A 19852-nucleotide genomic window follows, 5' to 3' on the forward strand; every position below is an offset into this window, starting at 1 on the left:
CTATTTATTTTATATGGTCCTTCCCAATTAGGCGACCACTTCCCATACTTTGGATCCTTGCTATCCAAAGGGAGTATCGTCTTCTAAACTAGTTCACCCAGGCTGAATGACTTGGCTATGACTTTTTTATTATAAAACTTAGCCATTCTTTGCTTTTGAACTTGCAATTTATCTAAGACGTCCAACTTCAATTCGTCTAAACTCAATAAATTTTGAATTAGTGATTCGGCATACTCATCGTCATTTAACTTATGTTGCAAACACATTCTAATAGATTGCACGTTAATTTTCATAGGCAAAACGGCCTCCTGTCAATAAACAAGTTGGAAAGGAGTAACTTTGGTACTTGACCGAGGTGATGTTCTATAGGGGCATAAGGCCTTGTTCAAATATTCGTGCCAATTTCTGACGTTTTCATCTATCATCTTTCCGATAATGTTTTTTAGAATCTTATTAGAAGATTCCGCTTGTTCGTTGGATTGAGCGTAGTATGGTGTGGAGTTTACTAATTTAACCCCAAACTCGCTCAAAAATTTGTTCACTTGATCCCCATTCAAAGATGTTCCGTGATCTACCATTAAAGTTTGTGAAATTCCAAACCTATAAATAATGTGATCACGGATAAACTCTATAACATTCTTCTGGGTGATCTCTTTCAAAGGTACCGCCTCTACCCATTTGGTGAAATAGTCGATTGCAACTATAACAAAAGTATGTTGCTTGGACGATGGTGGGTAAATCTTCCCTATTAGATCTATCGCCCAATCTTTGAACGGCCAAGGTTTAATAATAGGTGCCATCTCTCGTGCTGGCGCCCTTTGTATTGGACTATGCTTTTGGCATGCTAAACAACTCTTTGCATACTGAACCCATAGTTCTCCCATTTTTGGTCAAAAATATCCACTCCTAATAATTAACCATCTCATCCTTTGGCCAGCTTGATGAGCTCCACATATCTCTTCGTGCACTTCAGGCATGATCGTCTTGGCTTCTTGCAAACTTACACACTTTAGTAATAAACCATCAGAGCGTTTCTTAAACAACTCTTCATCTATTAGTGTGTAATTCAGTAAACATAGCTTCGTTTTCTTACTAATCCCCCCATTAGATTCTTTAAGGAACCCTTTAATCTCTATTCTCCAATCCACTACATCTCCATCTTGTATGCAGTGAAGTTCAATCTTTCTCGCCCTTCTTTGAGTCACGGGCAATATGATTCCATACTCACAAATAGACTTCCAATTCAGGACCTTTGAGTACCCTGAGGCCATTTGGGCTAACTCATTTGCCATATCATTATATATCCTATTAACGCATTGAAGTTCTACTTGATCGAATTTCTCTAATAATTCTTGGGCGATCTCATATTGACTTATAATGGAATCACTTTGGCATTTAAAATCACCAATCAATTGATGTATCACCAATTGAGAATCGCCCCTAACGATCACATTTCTTACTCCCATATCTATCATTAGTTCTAGGCCTACAATTAAGGCTTCATATTCGGCCTGATTGTTGGTGCACATTCTATCTAAGGTGAGTGCAAACTTGTAGCAAATCCCTAAAAGATTAATCAATGCTACTCCTACTCCTGCACCCTTAGAGGTTTTTGACCCATCGAAATACAACACCCAAGGTTTTAACTCGAACGAATTGATTTCTAGTTCGATTTCTTCAGGCATGGATGATCGGCTAGAAAGTTAGCCAAAACCTGATTTTTGACTGCCTTTTGAGGTATATATTGTATTTCGAATTCTGATAAAGCTAGTGTCCAAAGGCCTACCCTTTGGTGTAAAATAGGGCGCGAGAACATATACTTAACTAAATTTACTTTAGAAATTAAATAAACGGTTACGGGCCGTAAATAAGCCCTTAATTTTGTACATGTGAAATACAATGCAAGACATAATTTTTCAATAGCAGAGTAATTACATTCACATTTCGTTAACCGTCTACTTAAGTAGTAAATTGTCCTTTCTTCACCGAATTGTTCTTCCTGTGCGACCATTCCAGCTATTGATTCTTTTTCAGCCGATACATACACTTTCATTGGCCGTCTTTGGATAGGTGACACCAACACTGGTGGACTTGATAGATCTGTCTTCAGGCTTTCAAAAGCCTTTTAATGTTCTTCTTTCCAGACGAATTCGTCCTGGTTTTTCAGCTTTAATAGCGGCGAAAAGACTTTAGTTCGCCCTGCACAGTTAGAAATAAAGCGTCTTAAAAAATTTACTAGGCCTAGAAACCTTTGCAACTCCTTTTTGTTGCTAGATGGTTTGGCTTCTAAGATAGCCTTCGCTTTATTTTTATCAAGTTCAATCCATCTCTTGTGTACTAGGAAACCAAGAAAGTTCCCTACATTAACACCAAATGCACACTTCAAGGGATTCAATTTTAGCTTGTATTGCCTCATTCGTTCGAACGAATATCTTAACTGTTCGAAATAGTCCTCTTCTTTAATGGACTTGACTACTATGTCGTCTACATACACCTCAACAAACTTGCCTATCATATCATGAAAGATTAAATTCATTGCCCTTTGATAAGTTGCCCCTGCATTTTTTAGGCCGAAAGGCATAACCACCCATTCAAAACATCCTAGAGACTTTGGGCATCTAAAGGCAGTTTTGTGTATGTCTTCTTCAGCTATATAAATTTGATTGTATCCTGAATACCCATTCATGAAAGAATACATGACATGTCCGGCAGTTGAATCTACTAAAGAATCCACCGTGGGCATTGGATACTCATCTTTGGGTGTAGCTATGTTTAAATTTCTAAAGTCTATACACACCCTTAGTTTACCATTCTTTTTTAGTACTGGCACAACATTCGACGACCATTCAACATATCTGGCTGTTCTTATAAAACCTGCTTTCAATAATCGCTCTATCTCTTTCTTAATCTCAGGGAGTACATTAGGAGTAAAACGCCTAGGAAGTTGCCTATGAGGTTTAAAATTAGGCTTAGTTGGTAACCTATGTTCCACCAAGTCTCTATCTAAACCAGGCATTTGTTCATATTTCCAAGCAAAACAATCTTTGTACTCTTTTAACAAAGCGATTAATTTGTTACTAACCTCTTGGTCGAGCATCTGGCTGATGAACGTTGGGTGATCTTCTCCTTCATCGCCAATATTTACTTTGATCAGAGGGTCTTGTTGACGCCGGGTAGGATAGTGATTATCCTATTGGCTGGTTGTAGTAGATGATTCGCAAGAAAAGAACGATAGAAAATGCCCAAAAATAGAGAAAATACTCTGAATTCAACTCAATATTATTAATAATGCAGAATGCTGAAAACTAACCCACAAGCCGGGTTAAATAGTTGCGAAATACGAAATTATTGGAAAATTACCAAAAATGGCAAAATCTCGAAATTATACCAAAATAAAATATTAAGTAAAAGAAGTAAGTTGCCAAAAATTTGGTTTAATTCGAGTTCTCTAACATATAAAAAAAGGAAACTAAATATTACCATAAATAGTAAAAAATAACTTAAAATTGAATTTTGGAAAGGAAAACAGTGGATTTTAGGCTTGAAATTGACATCCACATAGCAAAGCTGGGTGGCCACGATGTGCACGCCGAAGAGAGCTTTTCGAATTGGGGTCATAATAGCGATTTCGATAACCGTAGCCAAAGTTATGGCCAAATTACCAAAGACGCGTCAAAATCTCCCAATTAAGGAAATAATGGTGATTTACTTTCCATCTTTGCGCCGATCCGCCATCTCATGGTATCTCAGCGCCATCATCGTGCAATCTGACAAATCAGCATCACTTGACTCGAATCCTCCTGCATCACTTGTGCTTGAGCGTATCCAGGTTTGGCAATCCGCATCACTTCGTCGTCCAGTTCTCTTATAAGTACTTCCTCTTCCAAACAGTCCACCTTGTTGACTTCTTGGCCAATGCTTTGCTCTAACTCGAATACTGCCAACTTGTCCTTCAACGCTTTTAGGGCAGTCTCTTCCTTCGCCTTGTCATTGCATTCCTTATTGAAAGCCATCAGTCTGGCTTTGAAGGCCTAAATGTCGACCATTTGCTTTTGTAACTTAAAGTCCATTCAAGACTCCTTAATTATTCTTTTGCCAATTACTGGCTCTTCCAAGGCCACTATATTTGGCCTCATCTGTTTGAACATCTTAGTGAGTGCGTCCACTGAGAATGGTTCTTCGCTTTGCGCGACAACCTGAGTTTCTTTCTCGTCTTGTACTACTCTGACAGGTCCATAGTTTCCTTCGTACATGAACTTTTCCACCGAGTTTGCTTCTACGACAAAAGGCCTATGATCGGCTTGTACCACCTCAGCCTCGCCTTTGTCATTCCAAAAGATCAGGCATTGATGGAGCGATGGGGGTATACAACGACTTCCGTGTATCCAATCTCTTCCTAGTAGCACGTTGTAACTAGTAGGACCATCTATTACAAAGAAGACAGTGGTCCTAGTAGTCGTCCCTATAGTTATGTCCAATGGCATAACTCCCTTAGCTGAAATTGCTCCTCCATTGAAGCTAGTGAGGATGACTTCTGTAGGAATCATGTCACCCTCTGTCTTCGCGAACTTCCTCATCATCCTGGATGGAATGGTGTTTATGGCTGCTCCATTGTTGACAAGCACTTTTGCCACTGGGACACCGTTAACTAGAGCTTTAACGTATAATGGCCTCAAATGTTTGGTCAATTTCATGGCTGGCCGTTTAAAAATAACTTTTTCGGCAGCCTCTATTTCTACTTCCTGCTTGTTTTCTGTCGAATTATCCCCCTGTGATAAGTCGACGTGCAGTATATCACGCTGATCCTGTGTCTCCTGAACTTCCTTCCTACTTCTTTCTAATGCTTCCTCATCAGTTACCCAACCTGTGGGAGAGGGCATTATTCTTGGAGGTGACCCATACTTTTCAGAGCGAGGCACTCTCTTCTTCCTTTTGGGTGTCCCGTACAGTACGTAGAAATCGAAAGAACGCCCAGATGGTTCCCCCAACAAGTCTATTTCGCGGACTCCTTCTTGATGTAATTGCTTAAACAGAGTATTGCGCGATACTCCTCTCTTTTTTCTTTCTGCTTCTAGATCGATTTCTTCTTCAATGTCTGTCATCCCATCGTCTTCCTCGTCGTTGTAGGCCTCTCCAGAAGTCTGGCCTTCTTCACATACCAACACGCAAGCTTCTCCTTCGCTGTCCTCCCTCTCTTCTTCCTTTTCCTTATTCTTGAATTCATTGGCCAGTAAGTAATTATTGGCCACGACAGGAGGCAACGTACCGAATTGGATAGCAAGGGGCTGATCTGGATCTTCTTCATCCCTTTTGTCTCTCTCAAACCTTGATCTCCCAGAAGAGGTTTCTGGCATTTCCTTCATTGATTCATCTGTACCGGTCTCTTTACTACCTCTGAGGACGTTTTGATTGGCTACCTTGAGTAGTTTAGGCGCTTTAGGATGTGACACTCCCTGTTGCTGCCTCATCATCCGTCCGTAGTTTCGTTGGAAGCGCCTTTGTTGTGTCCTAGTCATCTCATCGAAGGGTATTGCCCTTCCTGCATTGTATTGGAATGAATGCCATACATTTGGCCGGCAAGGTTGCGGCCTGAATGTTCTTCCATTCTCTGCTGGTCTGAACTGCCTCTCAAAAGGCGGTCCTCTATAGAATGATGCACCTAGCCCTCTACCAGGCTGAGTGTTTGGAAAGAAAGGTAGGGCGATAAGGATGCTGCCATGTCCCTGACTTCTCCGTATTTCCATTCACTTTTATTTTACACCTTGCACACAGCATGTCTTTGTCCTTTTTTGGTTCTTTCCCCTTGATTCGTTCAAAGACACTGGGATGTGGTCTAGGATCTTCTTCTCCATCATCTACGACCAATTTGAATTTTGGTAACTTGTTCTTGAATCCAGAGGTTACCATGTTTATTCCAAGTGGCTGTGGGAAAGGATTTTCGTCCACTGCCATCTTTCTCTTATCATCGAACGTAATTCGTCCTGATTCAATGGCATCCTACAATACATGACGGAAAACCAAGCAATTGTTAGTCAAATGTGACCATGCATTATGCCACTTACAATATTTTTTACCCTTAATTTGTTCAGAGTTTGGCAATTTGTGCTTATCGCTCAACTTTATCTGCTTATCCCTATATAATTTATCGAATATAAGGTCAGCTTTGGTCACGTCGAACGAGAACGTTCTAGCCTTTATGTTTCCATCATTTATGGGCTCATCTTTGCCCGATGGCCTAGGCTTGGCCATTATGGGACAAGTATATGTATCCCCTTTGACCAATTCGGCCAAACACATTTCGGCCTGATCGTATGACTCATCGTCGATGGTATGAACGTCGAAATTTGGGTCTTTGTAATAAGTCCATTTGCTAGAATTTTTCATTTGTTCTTCCTCTCTTATCAGTCGCTCAAATCTAATTATATTCGCACTCAACTGGAAAAGATCAAGAAATTCCTTGTCCTGGAACTTCTTTTTTAAATCAAAGCTCGAGCAGCCCTGAGCGATCTTGACAAATTCCTTTTTGGGCAGCGGTACAAAACACTTGCTCCTTGCTGTCTTGAACCTTTAGAGAAAACTTTCTGCCCATTCATTTGGCATTTGACGTAAATTCGCCAAATCGGCCAATGTGACTTCAGACTCAGTTTTATAAAACTGAGCGTGAAACAACTGTTCTAATTGCTGCCGTGTTTGAATAGAGTTTGCTGGCAAGCTGATGAACCAGGAGAAAGCTACTCCTGTTAACGAACTAGGGAAAAGCCTCATTTTATGGTAATCGGTTATATCACCACTCTGAAATGTGAATCACCCTATGTGTTCTAGAGTAGACACCTCTCCTAAACCGGTAAACAGTGAGAATTCTAGCACTTTGTACCCTCTAGGCCATGGGTATGCTTGGTCTACCCAATCAGGATATGACTTTGTGTACGTCGGCCTGATAACGGGACGTACCCCAAAAGCCATCTGATCCTGTACGATTTCCATATCTGGTTTCTCAACATGGCGTTGGGGTCATATGGAATTCCTACAGATTGGTTAACTGGTTGATTTGCATGAGGCCTGATGTTTGGTCCTTGATTGGCAACAAAATTACCATAATTAGGGCCATTACCATTAGCCTGAACACCTGTTCCCTCATTAACACGTGGGGTCTGCTGTCCATTGTTTAGGACATTATCTCTTATGTTTGGATTACCCCCCAAGTTAGGCATACTACTATCGTTGTTCTGATTTGGCATTGTAGTACCTCCTTGGTTTGAAGTAGAGGGACCAGAAAGCGGTTCTACCCCTTGACTCGGATTTAGGACCGAGGGATTATGTCCCACAATTGTCCTAGTTTGAAAGTGGTTTGTAAGAGGTATAGCCGGTTGACATATTTGGCCTACTAACTTATTCATTGTCTCGTTCAATGTCTTTAGTTGTTTGGCCATGTTGTCATAGTGCATATTCCCATTTTGAGTAAATCTTTCCATATTATGAATACTTCGAAAATTTACCTGTTCAACGACGTCTTGTGTGAGTTCTTCAAGTAATGCACGTATGGTTCGAGGACTCAACTCCGTCACTGGTTCGTAACGACTGTTACTGCTCGGGTTTTGTCCATCTGTTCGTGGAGAGGCATGCTGCTCCTCGTATCGCTCGACCACAGACTGGATTCCTCCCTGACTTGCTGCTTCCTTATCGGATCTCTGAGGCATATTGTTTCCCCTTTTGTACTTTTAACACATAACACCACTGTCCCACTGGGCGTGCCAAATTGTTTCGCGCGGGTTAGTCGCTAACAATTAAAAAGGATCAGACGATTGTGTAAGGGACGAAACCTCTTGAGACAAAGTCCCAAAAGGGGTGTTCTTTTATTGGCGATGAACTTTACAATTGGAAACGAAAGACAACGTGCCTCCAAGGGGCGCAAGCACACGAGTTACTGAAAGAAAAGTGTTTAAATCTAAAAATTAAGGAAATGAAAATTACATGTTCTCTGTTCGAGAGTTTTGGATTCGGTCCTTGCTTCTATGTCCTTTCTCCCTTTTATACTTCATAAACGATCTCTTTGTGATCAACTACTCTAAAAACTGTTTGATCGTCCTATAACTACCCACTTTCTTCGTAATGGACACCTTGTCATGAAAACTGCCTTTTAACTGCTGCCATTACCCTTCATCGTTCAACCGCTTTCGATTGAATTCCTTGAATCGTGGAACGTGATAGGGCTGCTTTAATAACTGCTTTGATAACTGCACTTCTTGATAACCACGACGCGTTATGTTTGTTAATACCTTGGGCGACTTGAAGGTTGGGGCGAGAATAGAGTAACAGTTCTTGGCGACCGTATAACACTCTATTCGTTCAGATTCTGGGCGACTTGCAAACTTGGGCGATGGCGTTACCGCATTCTTGGGCCTCCTTATTTGGGCCTTCATCTTGATTTGTTCGATTGGGCTTCGTTCTTTGGGCTATCTGATTTGGGGATCCTCCAATTGGGCTTCACTCCTTGGATTGTTCGATTTAGGCTGAATTTTTTGTGTAAACAATTTTATTTTATGTGTGTGCATGTTTAGTCATCCTTAATTCCTTCTCTCTCAAATTCAACTTGAGCTTACGTTTACGGTCTTTGACAGTAATGTTGTAAAGTATAATTTTTTGCTTTATGCTCTCTTGTATAACTTTATGGCATTTTTCAGGTTTTTCTTGTTTTTAATTTTGGTATGACATGTCAAATTCTTGTATAAAGGCTATTTTCCCCCTTTTAGGATTGTATAGTGCATTTATATATATATATATATATTCTGTTCATCTTCCACAAAGTAACGAAATATTTTTAAGATATGCGAAAGGTCTGACACCTGAATCATTATTCCATACAAGTTGAGAAAAAATAAGTTGAAAGTGTTGAGCAATAAAATTTCAACCATCAAAAATAAAAGTCACTTTAAAACACTTGACGAAAACGTGTGATGATATCCCCAGGCATTTATAGATGTTAAAAATTTATCTTTTGACATTATGGATTTTTGAGTTATTTTTTGACATGGATATTTGTTACAATATATTTGTTTGCTATTAGTAGAGTAAGCACAATGTATGCAAAATGAGGATATGTCAATTAATGTTGTTACTAGTCATTTGAAGACACTTACTTTATTTTTTGAAATTGGATTTGAATCTGACAAAATTACTAATTAAGAAATTGCTATTTATTAATTTCTGCTTGAGTTTAAATAATTTGCACACTACAAATGACAATTATTTGAAGTGTTTGTAAGTTGAAGAATTTTTTTGAAGAATGACAAGGATTCTGATATTCATGTGCAGGAATTATTTTCTAAGTTGCAAATATTTAGAAATTATTTGTCAGAAAAGACCAAAAGGAGAATTGAAGTTAGCGTCAGCCCTGACTATTGACGAGGTAGGTGATCGTCCAATGCCTCACTTTGAAGAGGGTCCAAAAAAATTTTAAAAATTTATTATAGTACTCAAATGGTAACTCGATCTTTTATCTTATTTGGTGAAATTACTAAACTATAAGTATGCAATGTTAATTCGTTAGTCGAATTGAAAACTATATTTACACAATCCTTTGACATAGAATTACCGAATGAAAGCACAAGAAATAAATAAAATGCAAAAATCTTAAACAAAAAAATTCAGGATAAATGGCCTAAAAACGTGTCATTAGACTGCACTAAAACCTAACTTATCACATAAATTACCCAAAAGCCATTTCTTTCTCTACCTACTTTATCCCTTTATCTTTCACACAGCATTTTCTTTTTCTTGACCAGAAAGCAAAAGGTCTTGCTTCAGACTCCACGCTCTCTAACCCTCCCTATATTTTTTTTTTAATTCAACCGAACAAGGAAAAAAGTAATCTTGGTAAGAATTCATACTTTTTTTTTTAATTTTTTTTTTAAATAATGAATCAGCTCTCTATGAATTAAAATGTTGAAGATCCATGTGTTAATTTTCTTGATACATTTAATTTATGATATTTTTCTTCTCAAGTTCTTTATTATTTCATAGACTTTTGTTCTTATTATTTTGCAGTTGAAAGAAAATATTTGTCTATCAAAGCGATAACCTCTTACCAGGTTTGATTGTTTCTCAACTAATTTAAAGTTTGATCTTCTATTTGTGTTGTCTATTTCACTAATATGTCTACAAGAGAGTATTTGTCTAGACATGAAAAAATAAATTAAATAAATAAATAAAAGAAAAATTAAAGAGTTTATTCAATCTCAAATAGGAGAGATGGACAAATTTTTCGATAGTAATATTAACAATAGAAAATAAAGTTCACTTGAAGTTTGATTGATGAAGAATTTAAAAATGAAAATGTTCGAGTGAAGTTAATATGAATAGGGAGCATGAAAATCTAGTGGATCACGAGAAAAAAAAAAGTTGGCGTATGAATAAAATAGAAATGAACAACACGATATTAATTTAGAACGCATATCATTGCATTTAGACATCATTGATACACGAAATTGCATTTAGACATTAATTATACTAGTTACAGGTGTTTTTGCTGGGAGAAGCTATTCAAAGTTGACTTTAATAAAATTCTACATTTAGCCAACAATGACCTAAGAGATGTTGAATGAATTGATCATGGTGTCTATTGGAAAAAGAAATGTTCTCAAAATAGATTGATTGCAATACTAAAAAATTCCAAAAATGTGGTCCCCACCTTCTATTGTGAATAGTCGGTAAGGAATTAGATAAAAAAAAATTCGGTACATATAGCATAGTCCTTGATTGAAAAGGACGGTATTAAAATCAATGCACCAAAATCTATAAATTCACATGGTTGTAAACAAGGTGTCAAACTTGGTGTGTACATATAGCATGGTTGTATTAGGAAACGTTCAACACTAAAATGACTTTGTGAAGTTGAAGTCTCTCAAGTCCACCATATATTAAGTCATTTGATTGAAACTGAGAAATATTTAAATTTACAGATTGCTAAAACAGATCTCTTAAATTAAAGGCGACAATAGAGAACCAAGAGCAAGACAATGGAGAATAGTGAGCAACAGAAGCATTTTGTGCTGGTTCATGGAGCATGCCACGGTGCATGGTGTTGGTACAAAGTGGTCACTCTTCTAAGGTCCAAAGGCCACCGAGTCACAGCCCTTGACATGGCAGCTGCAGGTGTTCATCCTAAGCGTTTGGAAGAGCTCGCCTCCTTCTCTGACTACTGCAACCCATTGCTGGAATTTATGGCAGCTTTGATGCTGGACGACAGGGTTATTCTGGTTAGCCATAGCCTTGGTGGATTTTGCATATCCCTTGCCATGGAAAGGTACCCTCAGAAAATTGAAGTTGCTGTTTTCATCTCATCCTTCGTGCCTAGTCCTGATACTGACATGCTTGCCATTCGTCAAGAGGTGATGACTTGCAAATCCTCTTCACTTTCGTTCTTGAATAGATAAATGTTAGGCTTATAGAGAGAAAATGGGTGCAAATAATTGAATCTTTTTACCCTACATTGAATCTTGAACGCTAATATCATAATTCTTGGCTTACGTACAGTACCACAAACAGCTGGATTACATGGACAGCCAATTAACATTCGCAAATGAAGCGGACGAACTTCCTATGTCCCTCCTCTTTGGTCCCAAGTTTTTATCTAGTCAGTTTTATCAGTTGTCCCCTCCCGAGGTTAGAATACCAACATTTACTAAATTATGGTACAATTTGATTAATGTTCACAGAAATTTTGTATATGTATTTGCTCTACCTCTGTATGTTTCTTGCTTGATCTTTTAACATCGTAAGGCACTAGCAACCCCTTTAGTCTCAATTAGAATTCATGAATCACTATCATATCACAAACATACGAAATGATCAGCATGCAAGACTAGACACGACACGGGCATACGGCTGGGCACAAATCTTATATGCCACTTTTCTCTTATTCTCTCCCATCGCATCCTATTCAGTTGAGCGTACATATCATTACTGTATTTTAAAATGAGATACCTAGATAGTCAGGCAACTTCTATCCTAATTTTTTTGAATTCGATCTTAACAGGATTTGGCTCTCGCAAACTTGTTGATGAGACCAGCAATTTTCTACCATAGACCGGAATTTCAGAAAGAAATGGCTATTTCAAAAGAAAACTATGGTTCGGTTCCGCGTGTTTATTTGATTTGTGAAAATGAAAATAGAATAAAGCAGGGATTCCAGAAGCGGGTGATTGAAAATATTCCATGTGATGAGGTGAAAATGATTTCTGGTGCAGATCACATGGTTATGTTTTCTAAACCCCGAGAACTGTGTTCCTTCCTGCAAGAGATAGCAGAAAAATACTGATTACTGTACCACTATCTTTCATTTTTCAAAAATGCTGGACGTACAGAGTAGAAGCTACAGACTCCTTACAGAATTTTGGAAGGAAATGACGTGGCCACTAAAAAGGAAGGAAAAGGGCGGGAAAACAAAAAAAGGAAAAAAGAAAACGAGGGGGAAGATGCCAGAAACAGAGCCTTCCTTTTCTTTTCATTTAGAGGAAAAGAAGCTGCGTCCCTCTGGAAATCTTACCGGTCGGAGGTGGAGGCGCCGGTTGGCACCGACCGTCGGCTAGACTGTGAAGGGACGTGAAAGAGGCCTTCTCCGTTGTGCAACCAGAAATAGAGCTTTCCTTTTCTTTTCATTTAGAGGAAAAGAAGCTGCGTCCCTTTACTGGAAATCTTACCGGTCGGAGGTGGAGGCGCCGGTTGGCACCGATCATCGGCTAGACTGTGAAGGGACGTGAAAGAGGCCTTCTCCGTTGTGCAATTTTCTCTTCGTTTAACTCGCCTGGTTACTTCCAGCTTCCAGCTTCTCTCCAAACTTCCAGCAATTTTCTCAGGTTCTCTCCAAACTTCCAGCTTCAGGTACTTCATTCTTCTTGTGAGGCCTTCCTTCCACGTGTGCAATTTTCGGCCCCTTTAACTCGTCGGGTTACTTCACCGGAAAGAGGACAGTAGGACCTCGACTTCATTATTCTTGTACAGTTTCATTTTTTATCTGAAGTAATTAGAATTAAGAGTTGCTTCTTCGAATATTAAGTAAAGAAAAACTGAATACTATTTGGTTTAGAAATTCTGGAGGGGTGTAATGGCCCTAGAGCATTTTGTTATTGTTTGCCAGATTTATAAGAAATTTGCTTCTATTCAAAATACATTACCTTGTACTTCTATATGATCTATAACTTGGTTATTTTAAAAGCCATATATTTTCTGGGTTGAGCATTTGTAGTCGACTATCTATTGTTTACTTGCTACGTTAAAGCCTTCAAATTACTTCTCAAATGAGTATTGTATCTCTCTCTTGACAGGTCAATGGTAATAGATAATGACATGCCAGTTTCATTTAAGCTTCATTCGCCCCAAGTTTCTCTGTTCTCGGGTGCATGATCAACGTTGTCATCAGATGTTATGTAATCTTTCATGTATATTATTTGAGACTAATTATTGACGCTTAAACTTCCATTTTCCTTGAACAAGTTGATTGAAGTACCTCATCATATTGGTTGTCATTTCTATCATTGGTTTTTATTTTGCTGAACATTATCTTTCTACTTGGACACAGAGTGTGAAAATATGGAATCCGGGAACGAAAATGGTTTCATGGAATCCGATAATGAGATAGTTTCGGACAATATCAATGTTGCGGATAACGACACCTTGAGAGGAGATGGAGAGATTGTGCCCGAGGTGGGTATGACATTTAAAGATGAAAAGGAGTTGTTTGATTTCTACAAGCAATATGCCTATTCAATTGGTTTTCCGGTCAGAAAAAGAAATTCTAAAAAGGGGGATGATGGAACTGTTAGATTTGTGACATTTACATGTAGTCGTGAAGGCCGAAGGTCTAGTAATACAAACAGCGCTTTAAGGCCGCAACCAACAAGTCAAACAGATTGTAAAGCACGGATATCTGCATCTGCGGACTGTAATGGCACATGGAGAATTAACACGGTCAACCTCCAGCACAACCATAAGACAAGTCCTTCGAAGTCTAGGTTGTTTCGGTGCAATCGGGAATTAAGTGCAAATGTAAAACGGAAGCTTGAAATGAATGACATAGCGGGAATTCCACTGCACAAAAGTTTCAACTCTGCAGTTGTAGAGGCAGGTGGGTATGATAATATGACATGTATTGAAAAAGATTGCCGAAATTATATTGAACAAGTTAGACGGTTACGACTTGGAGAGGGAGATGCGACAGCATTACAATCTTACTTTTCGCAGATGCAAGCACGATGCTCAGGGTTTTACTTCGCTATGGATTTGGATGACGAGTCTCGACTTAAGAATGAATTTTGGGCAGATAATAGATGTAGGCAAGCTTACAAGGAGTTCGGCGATGTTGTAACCTTTGATACCACTTATTTGACGAATAAGTACGACATGCCTTTTGCACCTTTTGTTGGTGTAAATCATCACGGACAATCGACATTGCTTGGTTGTGGCTTGTTATCAAATGAGAATACAAGTACGTTTGTTTGGCTGTTTAGGACGTGGCTTCAGTGCATGCATGATCAACCTCCATGTGCAATAATTACCGATCAAGACAAAGCCATGCAGAATGCAATCGAGATTGTATTTCCGAATACTAGACATAGATGGTGTTTGTGGCACATTATGAAGAAATTGCCAGAGAAGTTTGGGTACCACATTGATAAAAGTTCAATATTTTCGACTATACATCGTTTGGTATATGACTCGCAGGTTGTTGATGAATTTGAAAAAGGTTGGAGAGCCATGATCGATGAGTTTGAGTTGCATGACAATGATTGGTTGTTTGGATTGTACGAAAATCGAGGTCGTTGGGTGCCTTGCTTTTTGAAAACAACTTTCTGGGCCGGGATGTCTACAACACAACGAAGTGAAAGTATAAATGCATTTTTTGATGGGTACGTCCATTCGAAGACCTCTTTGAAGCAGTTCGTTGAACAGTATGAACGAGCACTAAGAAATAAGGTTGAAAAAGAGTTCCAGGCAGATTTCAAATCATACTCGCAGATGGTCCCGTGTGCAACAAGTTTTGAGATGGAAAAACAATTTCAATTAGTATACACAATTTCAAAGTTCAAGGAAGTTCAGGATGAGTTTGTAGGGAAGATTTACTGTGATGTCGCTTCAGAAGTAGAGGGATTGGATGGGGTGAAGTACGAGGTTCGGGAGTCTGTAGTATACCTCGAGGGTAGGAAGAAGAAAACATTTCTCGTCTCATTTCGGAGGGAGACTAGCGAAGTGATGTGTAGTTGCCACTTGTTTGAGTTTCGAGGAATTGTTTGTAGGCATGCGATCACTGTGTTGGACCGTAATGACTTGACCCGAATGCCAGAGAAGTATATATTGCGGCGGTGGAGGAGAGATGTCGGTAGGGCACATACAAGGGTCGCAGTGAACTACGCCGGGTTGGTTAGTACACCTGAACAATTAAGATATGATGATATGTGTCAAGCATTTTCGGAGGTGGCAGACCTCGCTGCGAATGACGAAGGGCGGGCTCGGGCAATAATGGATTGGATAAAATGCCAAGCAACAGAGTTGAGGACTTCCCGGTCGAGTGGTGGTAGTAATGTCCTTCCCCAGCAAAATTTTCAGGGTGCCACACAGTGTATTGGATCGCAGAATACTACTGGCGTGAGTGTGTTGAATCCTAACTTGTCAAACAGAAAGGGCGCGCCAAAGAAGCTTCGGAAAAAAGGCCCGTTGGAGTCTATTTCGAAGAAGGTAACGATGTTTTTTCTCTATTAATCTCTTCAAGTACACGCCAACTCCAGCACAAAATTTGAATTCTGTCCATGACTATGCAGGCAAGTTCGAAGTCAGACAAAGGAAAGCGACTCAGAGATAGGCGTACTGATATGGAAGAGACGGCACCTGAAGTCCAGCAATCTCAACAACTTCAACATTCGCAGCCAACACCATTCTCGTATTCACAGCTTCTGTTGGTCAGTAAGCATAATTTATTTTCGTAGTTTCTATATTTTTATTTTCTAATTATGTTGGTATTGGACATAGGGTGACTTCGAAAGTCAAGTGTGTACGCAACCTTCAGTGGCTTCTCCTAATGTTGTATTCAATTCACAAGGTGAACACTGTTTACATAATCTTAATTAGTAGTCCATTTTTTCCCTTCTCTTATGTGTTTTCTGACCAAAATTTTAATTTAGGTGCGTCTTTTGCTAACTCGCATTTACCGCATCCCGAAGTTGCAGTGACTGGAACGAGCCAAATGGCATACAATTATGTTCAGGTTCATTCTTTGTAAATCCAGATGTTAGACTATAATCTTGTTAGACCGAATTTCGTATCTTATGTGTTATGTTATTTTTCTCCTTCTTTCAGGTTCAAGGTTCAGATTCTTTTTTAATAGCAACGCACTTGCCAAATTTGTCCAATGTTCTCCCAATTACTCATCCAAGAAGGTCGTTTCACAACGATGCTAGAATCTCAGACGACAAGTGAAAATGGAGGATTGCACGAGGGTGTTTATGTATTTTGCCTCAGTATGTTGGTTCAGCTATACCATGAAAAATGGAGACGCAAATTTTAGATACAATGTGCATCTTAGATACAATGTATTCTGTTCTTTAAATGTTTTAAATTTTCAAGTTATAAAGCTTGTTTTGTGACCTTAAATTCTGCCAAGGAAGTTCAACACTGAATTTTGAATGCAATGGCAATTGAATTAAGTTCTGCCTAGGATTTCATTCTGTCATTATTTTCCCCAAGCAGATGTTGCTTATGAGTTCTGCCTAGGATTTAATTTTGGAATCCAATTCATCATCAACTGTTGCTTCTAAATTCTGTGTATTCCGGATTAATTCAACAAGTTCAACAAGTCTGTAGTTTCTAATGTTGCTCTGCCTAGAATAATACATACATTGCGGCCAGATTTACATTCTTGAAATCAACTGGATTCTAATGTTGCTCTGCCTGGCTGTTACTATAGGTTTTCGAGACACAAAACATATTAGCAATGCATCAGGTAACATCTGGCATTATGGAACATTGAGAAAGTACCGAGTTTCATGTTCAGAACAAAGTTCCCGTAAACTGGCTCGTGAGTTTGGGTCCGAACCTCGGGATCCTGCGTGTTCGAGGCATTGGTCTCATACATACAGAACTTGTGTCTGGAGTTCCAGCCATTTTTTCTCATTTTCTCACCAATCTACGGGCTTTCCACCAGGTTTTAGTTTTCCTGTGTCAAATATGTTCCAGTGCCTCATATGAGACCTGAAGAAAGATTCGTTGTGGGAAGAATCGGGCTAAAAGATTACCGAGTTTATCAATGCATAGCACGTTATGGCTACCGTGATATTCAGATTACCGAGTTTATCAATGCATAGCACATAGAGAAATTTATCTTGCCAAATGAAGTTAATTTTTCTACGGTCATTCCACGCATGTATCTCTACTCAATCCTTCACATCCGACATACAAAGAGATATTAAAAATAACACATCAGTGGCTTGATGAGATTAATAATGCAAGCATGCAACAAATTGAACTTTGGACAATAGAAGAGAGAGTGTACATTTGCAAACAATTACAATTGCACAAACAAATGCCAAGTCCATCCTTTCAACTTCATTTTCAAACTTTATGAATAGAGTTCCTGTTGCCACTATCAATAACTTACTTCCTACTACTACTCTACCTCGTGCCAACCTATGTTGGGGGTTGATCACCATCACAAGGAGTTAGTAGGTGCATTCAAATGTTGGATGGGAAGGAAGCCGCATTCCACAAAATCTGAACCAAGAAACAGCATACTTTACCTTCAGCCATCCATCACTCTACCATCATAATATATAGAGTTTAACTCAAGTGAACAAACCGCCATTATCCGAACAAGTTCTCCAACACCACCATCCTAAACATCCATTACCTATTTAACACTTAATGAAGATCAACCTGAACACAGCCACTAATTACCACCACCTAACCTAATCAATAGAACATACTCAATTTATTTATGGACAAAAATAGCAAATTAATATTCCGAAACCTCAAAATCAGTTCTGCCTACTACCTACGCGGCGTGGCCCTTCCCTTTTCCACTCCCATTCACCTCGGCACTTTCCTTTCTCTTACGGAATGTCATGTTCAATGAAATTTCAATATCTCTTTTCTCAACTATTCTAGCTAGACTATCGAACATGGTCGGCAAATCTTCAAATTCCTTGATGGCTTCGGGATTCACAGCTTCATTAGTCGTGCTAGATTCACCGCTTGATTCTTCGTTTATGACCCAATCAAAATACCCACAGTTAACACTACATGTTTTGAATAATCGCCCTTTGTTCTTTGTCTCCCTTTCAACTTCAAAACATTTTTGCAGTCCGTGTGTGCACCATGGGCATTGTCGTTTTATCGGGCAATCCAAGAAGGAGTGGTCCGTACTTCTACAGCCGTGACAAACCCCAAAATTCCTCCCCTTCATCCTGGAACATAAAAACTGAATTATTAATATTGAAAAAATCAAGTGAAATTCTTGAGAATTACATATTTTAAATCTAAACTTCAAATGAACTTCTTCATATGCTGACATGAATCATACGTTTAAATCTACAAGTTGAACTACATTGCTTAAGAAATCACAGTATGCAGAAGATTAAAAAGATCCCAGCATACCTAATTCAATTACTGTACATACCAATCGAATGCTAAAAACTTTGACAAATTAAAATCACAAAAAGGCTCTCAAATCACAACCACTCAAATGGATGTCAGTTTCTTCTAGCCTCAACAATTTTAACCTCTACAAGCTATACTTTCATTTGGATCATAAATATATACATTGATATGCAAATTCTATACAAACCTGAATTACACCCTATTTGTTCATAATACAGACTCATGACCAAAACACAAATCAATTTAAAAATCACGAAAAATGAAAACTAAGTGACAAGCCAAAAAACCCAGTTCAAATAATACAAACACCTATCCCATGGAGGTAAAATCAGCACCTACAGAGAAATGTAGAAATGAGTCCAAGTGGGTTAAAGTTACTGATTATCGAAATAAGGAGTGATTACTGTGGGGTGGGGTGTCTACCTATCGAAGTAGAGTGACCTGATTTCGGCTTATGTGAAGCTAAACAATGGCAGATTCTGGGTCGACACTACTCCATAGGCTACACGTTGTGGATTTTGTTGCGGCAACTCGTCGATCGGGCTGGCGGAGGTGGATTTCGGCCGGCCAGAGGTGGAGGCGAATTTTAGGGTTCGAAATGGTGAGAGAATAATTGTTTCTTTCTTCTTTCCTTTCGTTTGGGGCTTATCTGAGGGAAAATTTCATTTTTCATTCGTGAAACAAAACCGATCGTGCCAGTCACGTGATTCTGTGAAGAGTCTGTAATACCCATTCTGTACGCCTAGCTCGACCCTTCATTTTTTAGGATGTAAATTCCTGATTTTAGGCCACATTATTGTCACGCTGTCTTGGCCTGTGACTCTAGAAGAAATTATGGGTAATTAGCACATAACATTCCTACTTTTCATTATTAAATTGGAAAATGTCCATACCCTCTATTTTTTTTGACATTTTCACCCTCAATTATACATTTGATTAAGCAAAAGCTCATTTTCATCAAATTTCTCAGTTCAGTGAAGGGTATTCTCATCATTTTTTTTTCTCTTTCTTCCCCATTTGAATCCGTTCTCTCTTCTATTCCTTCTTCTGAAATATCAAATTCGGCCAAATCCAAATCGGCCATGTTCATGTTTGCTTGAGCTCTTCTGTAAAGTGCCTTCACATTTGTACTCTTGAGTTCCAACACCTTCACACACTTTCCTCGTTAAACAATTGAATCCATGATTGGCTCTCACATATTTCTCGGCCT

General features: G+C 38.9%; 2 protein-coding genes across 3 annotated transcripts; both read left to right on the top strand.

Moving 5' to 3' along the window:
- The first annotated feature begins 9743 nt into the window (after nucleotides 1-9743).
- On the top strand, nucleotides 9744-13220 carry LOC111367951 (salicylic acid-binding protein 2-like). 2 transcript variants are annotated; one of them, XM_022989084.1, is made up of 5 exons: nucleotides 9744-9873; nucleotides 10045-10088; nucleotides 10988-11387; nucleotides 11533-11661; nucleotides 12035-13220. In XM_022989084.1, exons 3-5 carry the CDS (start codon nucleotides 11016-11018, stop codon nucleotides 12314-12316), a joined length of 783 nt encoding a protein of 260 aa, XP_022844852.1. In that variant the 5' UTR covers nucleotides 9744-9873; nucleotides 10045-10088; nucleotides 10988-11015; the 3' UTR covers nucleotides 12317-13220. The 2 variants fall into 2 exon arrangements, with proteins under 2 accessions (XP_022844852.1, XP_022844851.1); XM_022989083.1 differs by having other exon boundaries at nucleotides 9745-9873; nucleotides 10959-11387.
- On the top strand, nucleotides 12802-16694 carry LOC111367950 (protein FAR1-RELATED SEQUENCE 5-like). The gene is made up of 6 exons (XM_022989082.1): nucleotides 12802-12879; nucleotides 13323-15729; nucleotides 15813-15950; nucleotides 16021-16090; nucleotides 16173-16255; nucleotides 16348-16694. The coding sequence occupies exons 2-6, from the start codon at nucleotides 13588-13590 to the stop codon at nucleotides 16465-16467; spliced, it is 2553 nt and encodes an 850-aa protein (XP_022844850.1). The 5' UTR covers nucleotides 12802-12879; nucleotides 13323-13587; the 3' UTR covers nucleotides 16468-16694.
- Nucleotides 16695-19852: the final 3158 nt, after the last annotated feature.

The sequence above is a fragment of the Olea europaea genome, chromosome 18, assembly GCF_002742605.1.
Source record: "Olea europaea var. sylvestris chromosome 18, O_europaea_v1, whole genome shotgun sequence".
In the NCBI taxonomy this organism is placed as follows: Eukaryota; Viridiplantae; Streptophyta; class Magnoliopsida; order Lamiales; family Oleaceae; genus Olea; species Olea europaea.

Excerpts from the sequence above, each read along its gene's own strand:
- LOC111367950 (XM_022989082.1), top strand. The coding sequence starts at position 13,588 with ATGGAATCCGGGAACGAAAATGGTTTCATGGAATCCGATAATGAGATA. Across the intron at positions 15,951-16,020 it reads CGTATTCACAGCTTCTGTTG|GGTGACTTCGAAAGTCAAGT; the intron begins GTCAGTAAGCAT and ends TATTGGACATAG. Across the intron at positions 16,256-16,347 it reads TGGCATACAATTATGTTCAG|GTTCAAGGTTCAGATTCTTT; the intron begins GTTCATTCTTTG and ends TCCTTCTTTCAG.
- LOC111367951 (XM_022989084.1), top strand. The coding sequence starts at position 11,016 with ATGGAGAATAGTGAGCAACAGAAGCATTTTGTGCTGGTTCATGGAGCA. Across the intron at positions 11,388-11,532 it reads TGCTTGCCATTCGTCAAGAG|TACCACAAACAGCTGGATTA; the intron begins GTGATGACTTGC and ends GCTTACGTACAG. Across the intron at positions 11,662-12,034 it reads ATCAGTTGTCCCCTCCCGAG|GATTTGGCTCTCGCAAACTT; the intron begins GTTAGAATACCA and ends CGATCTTAACAG.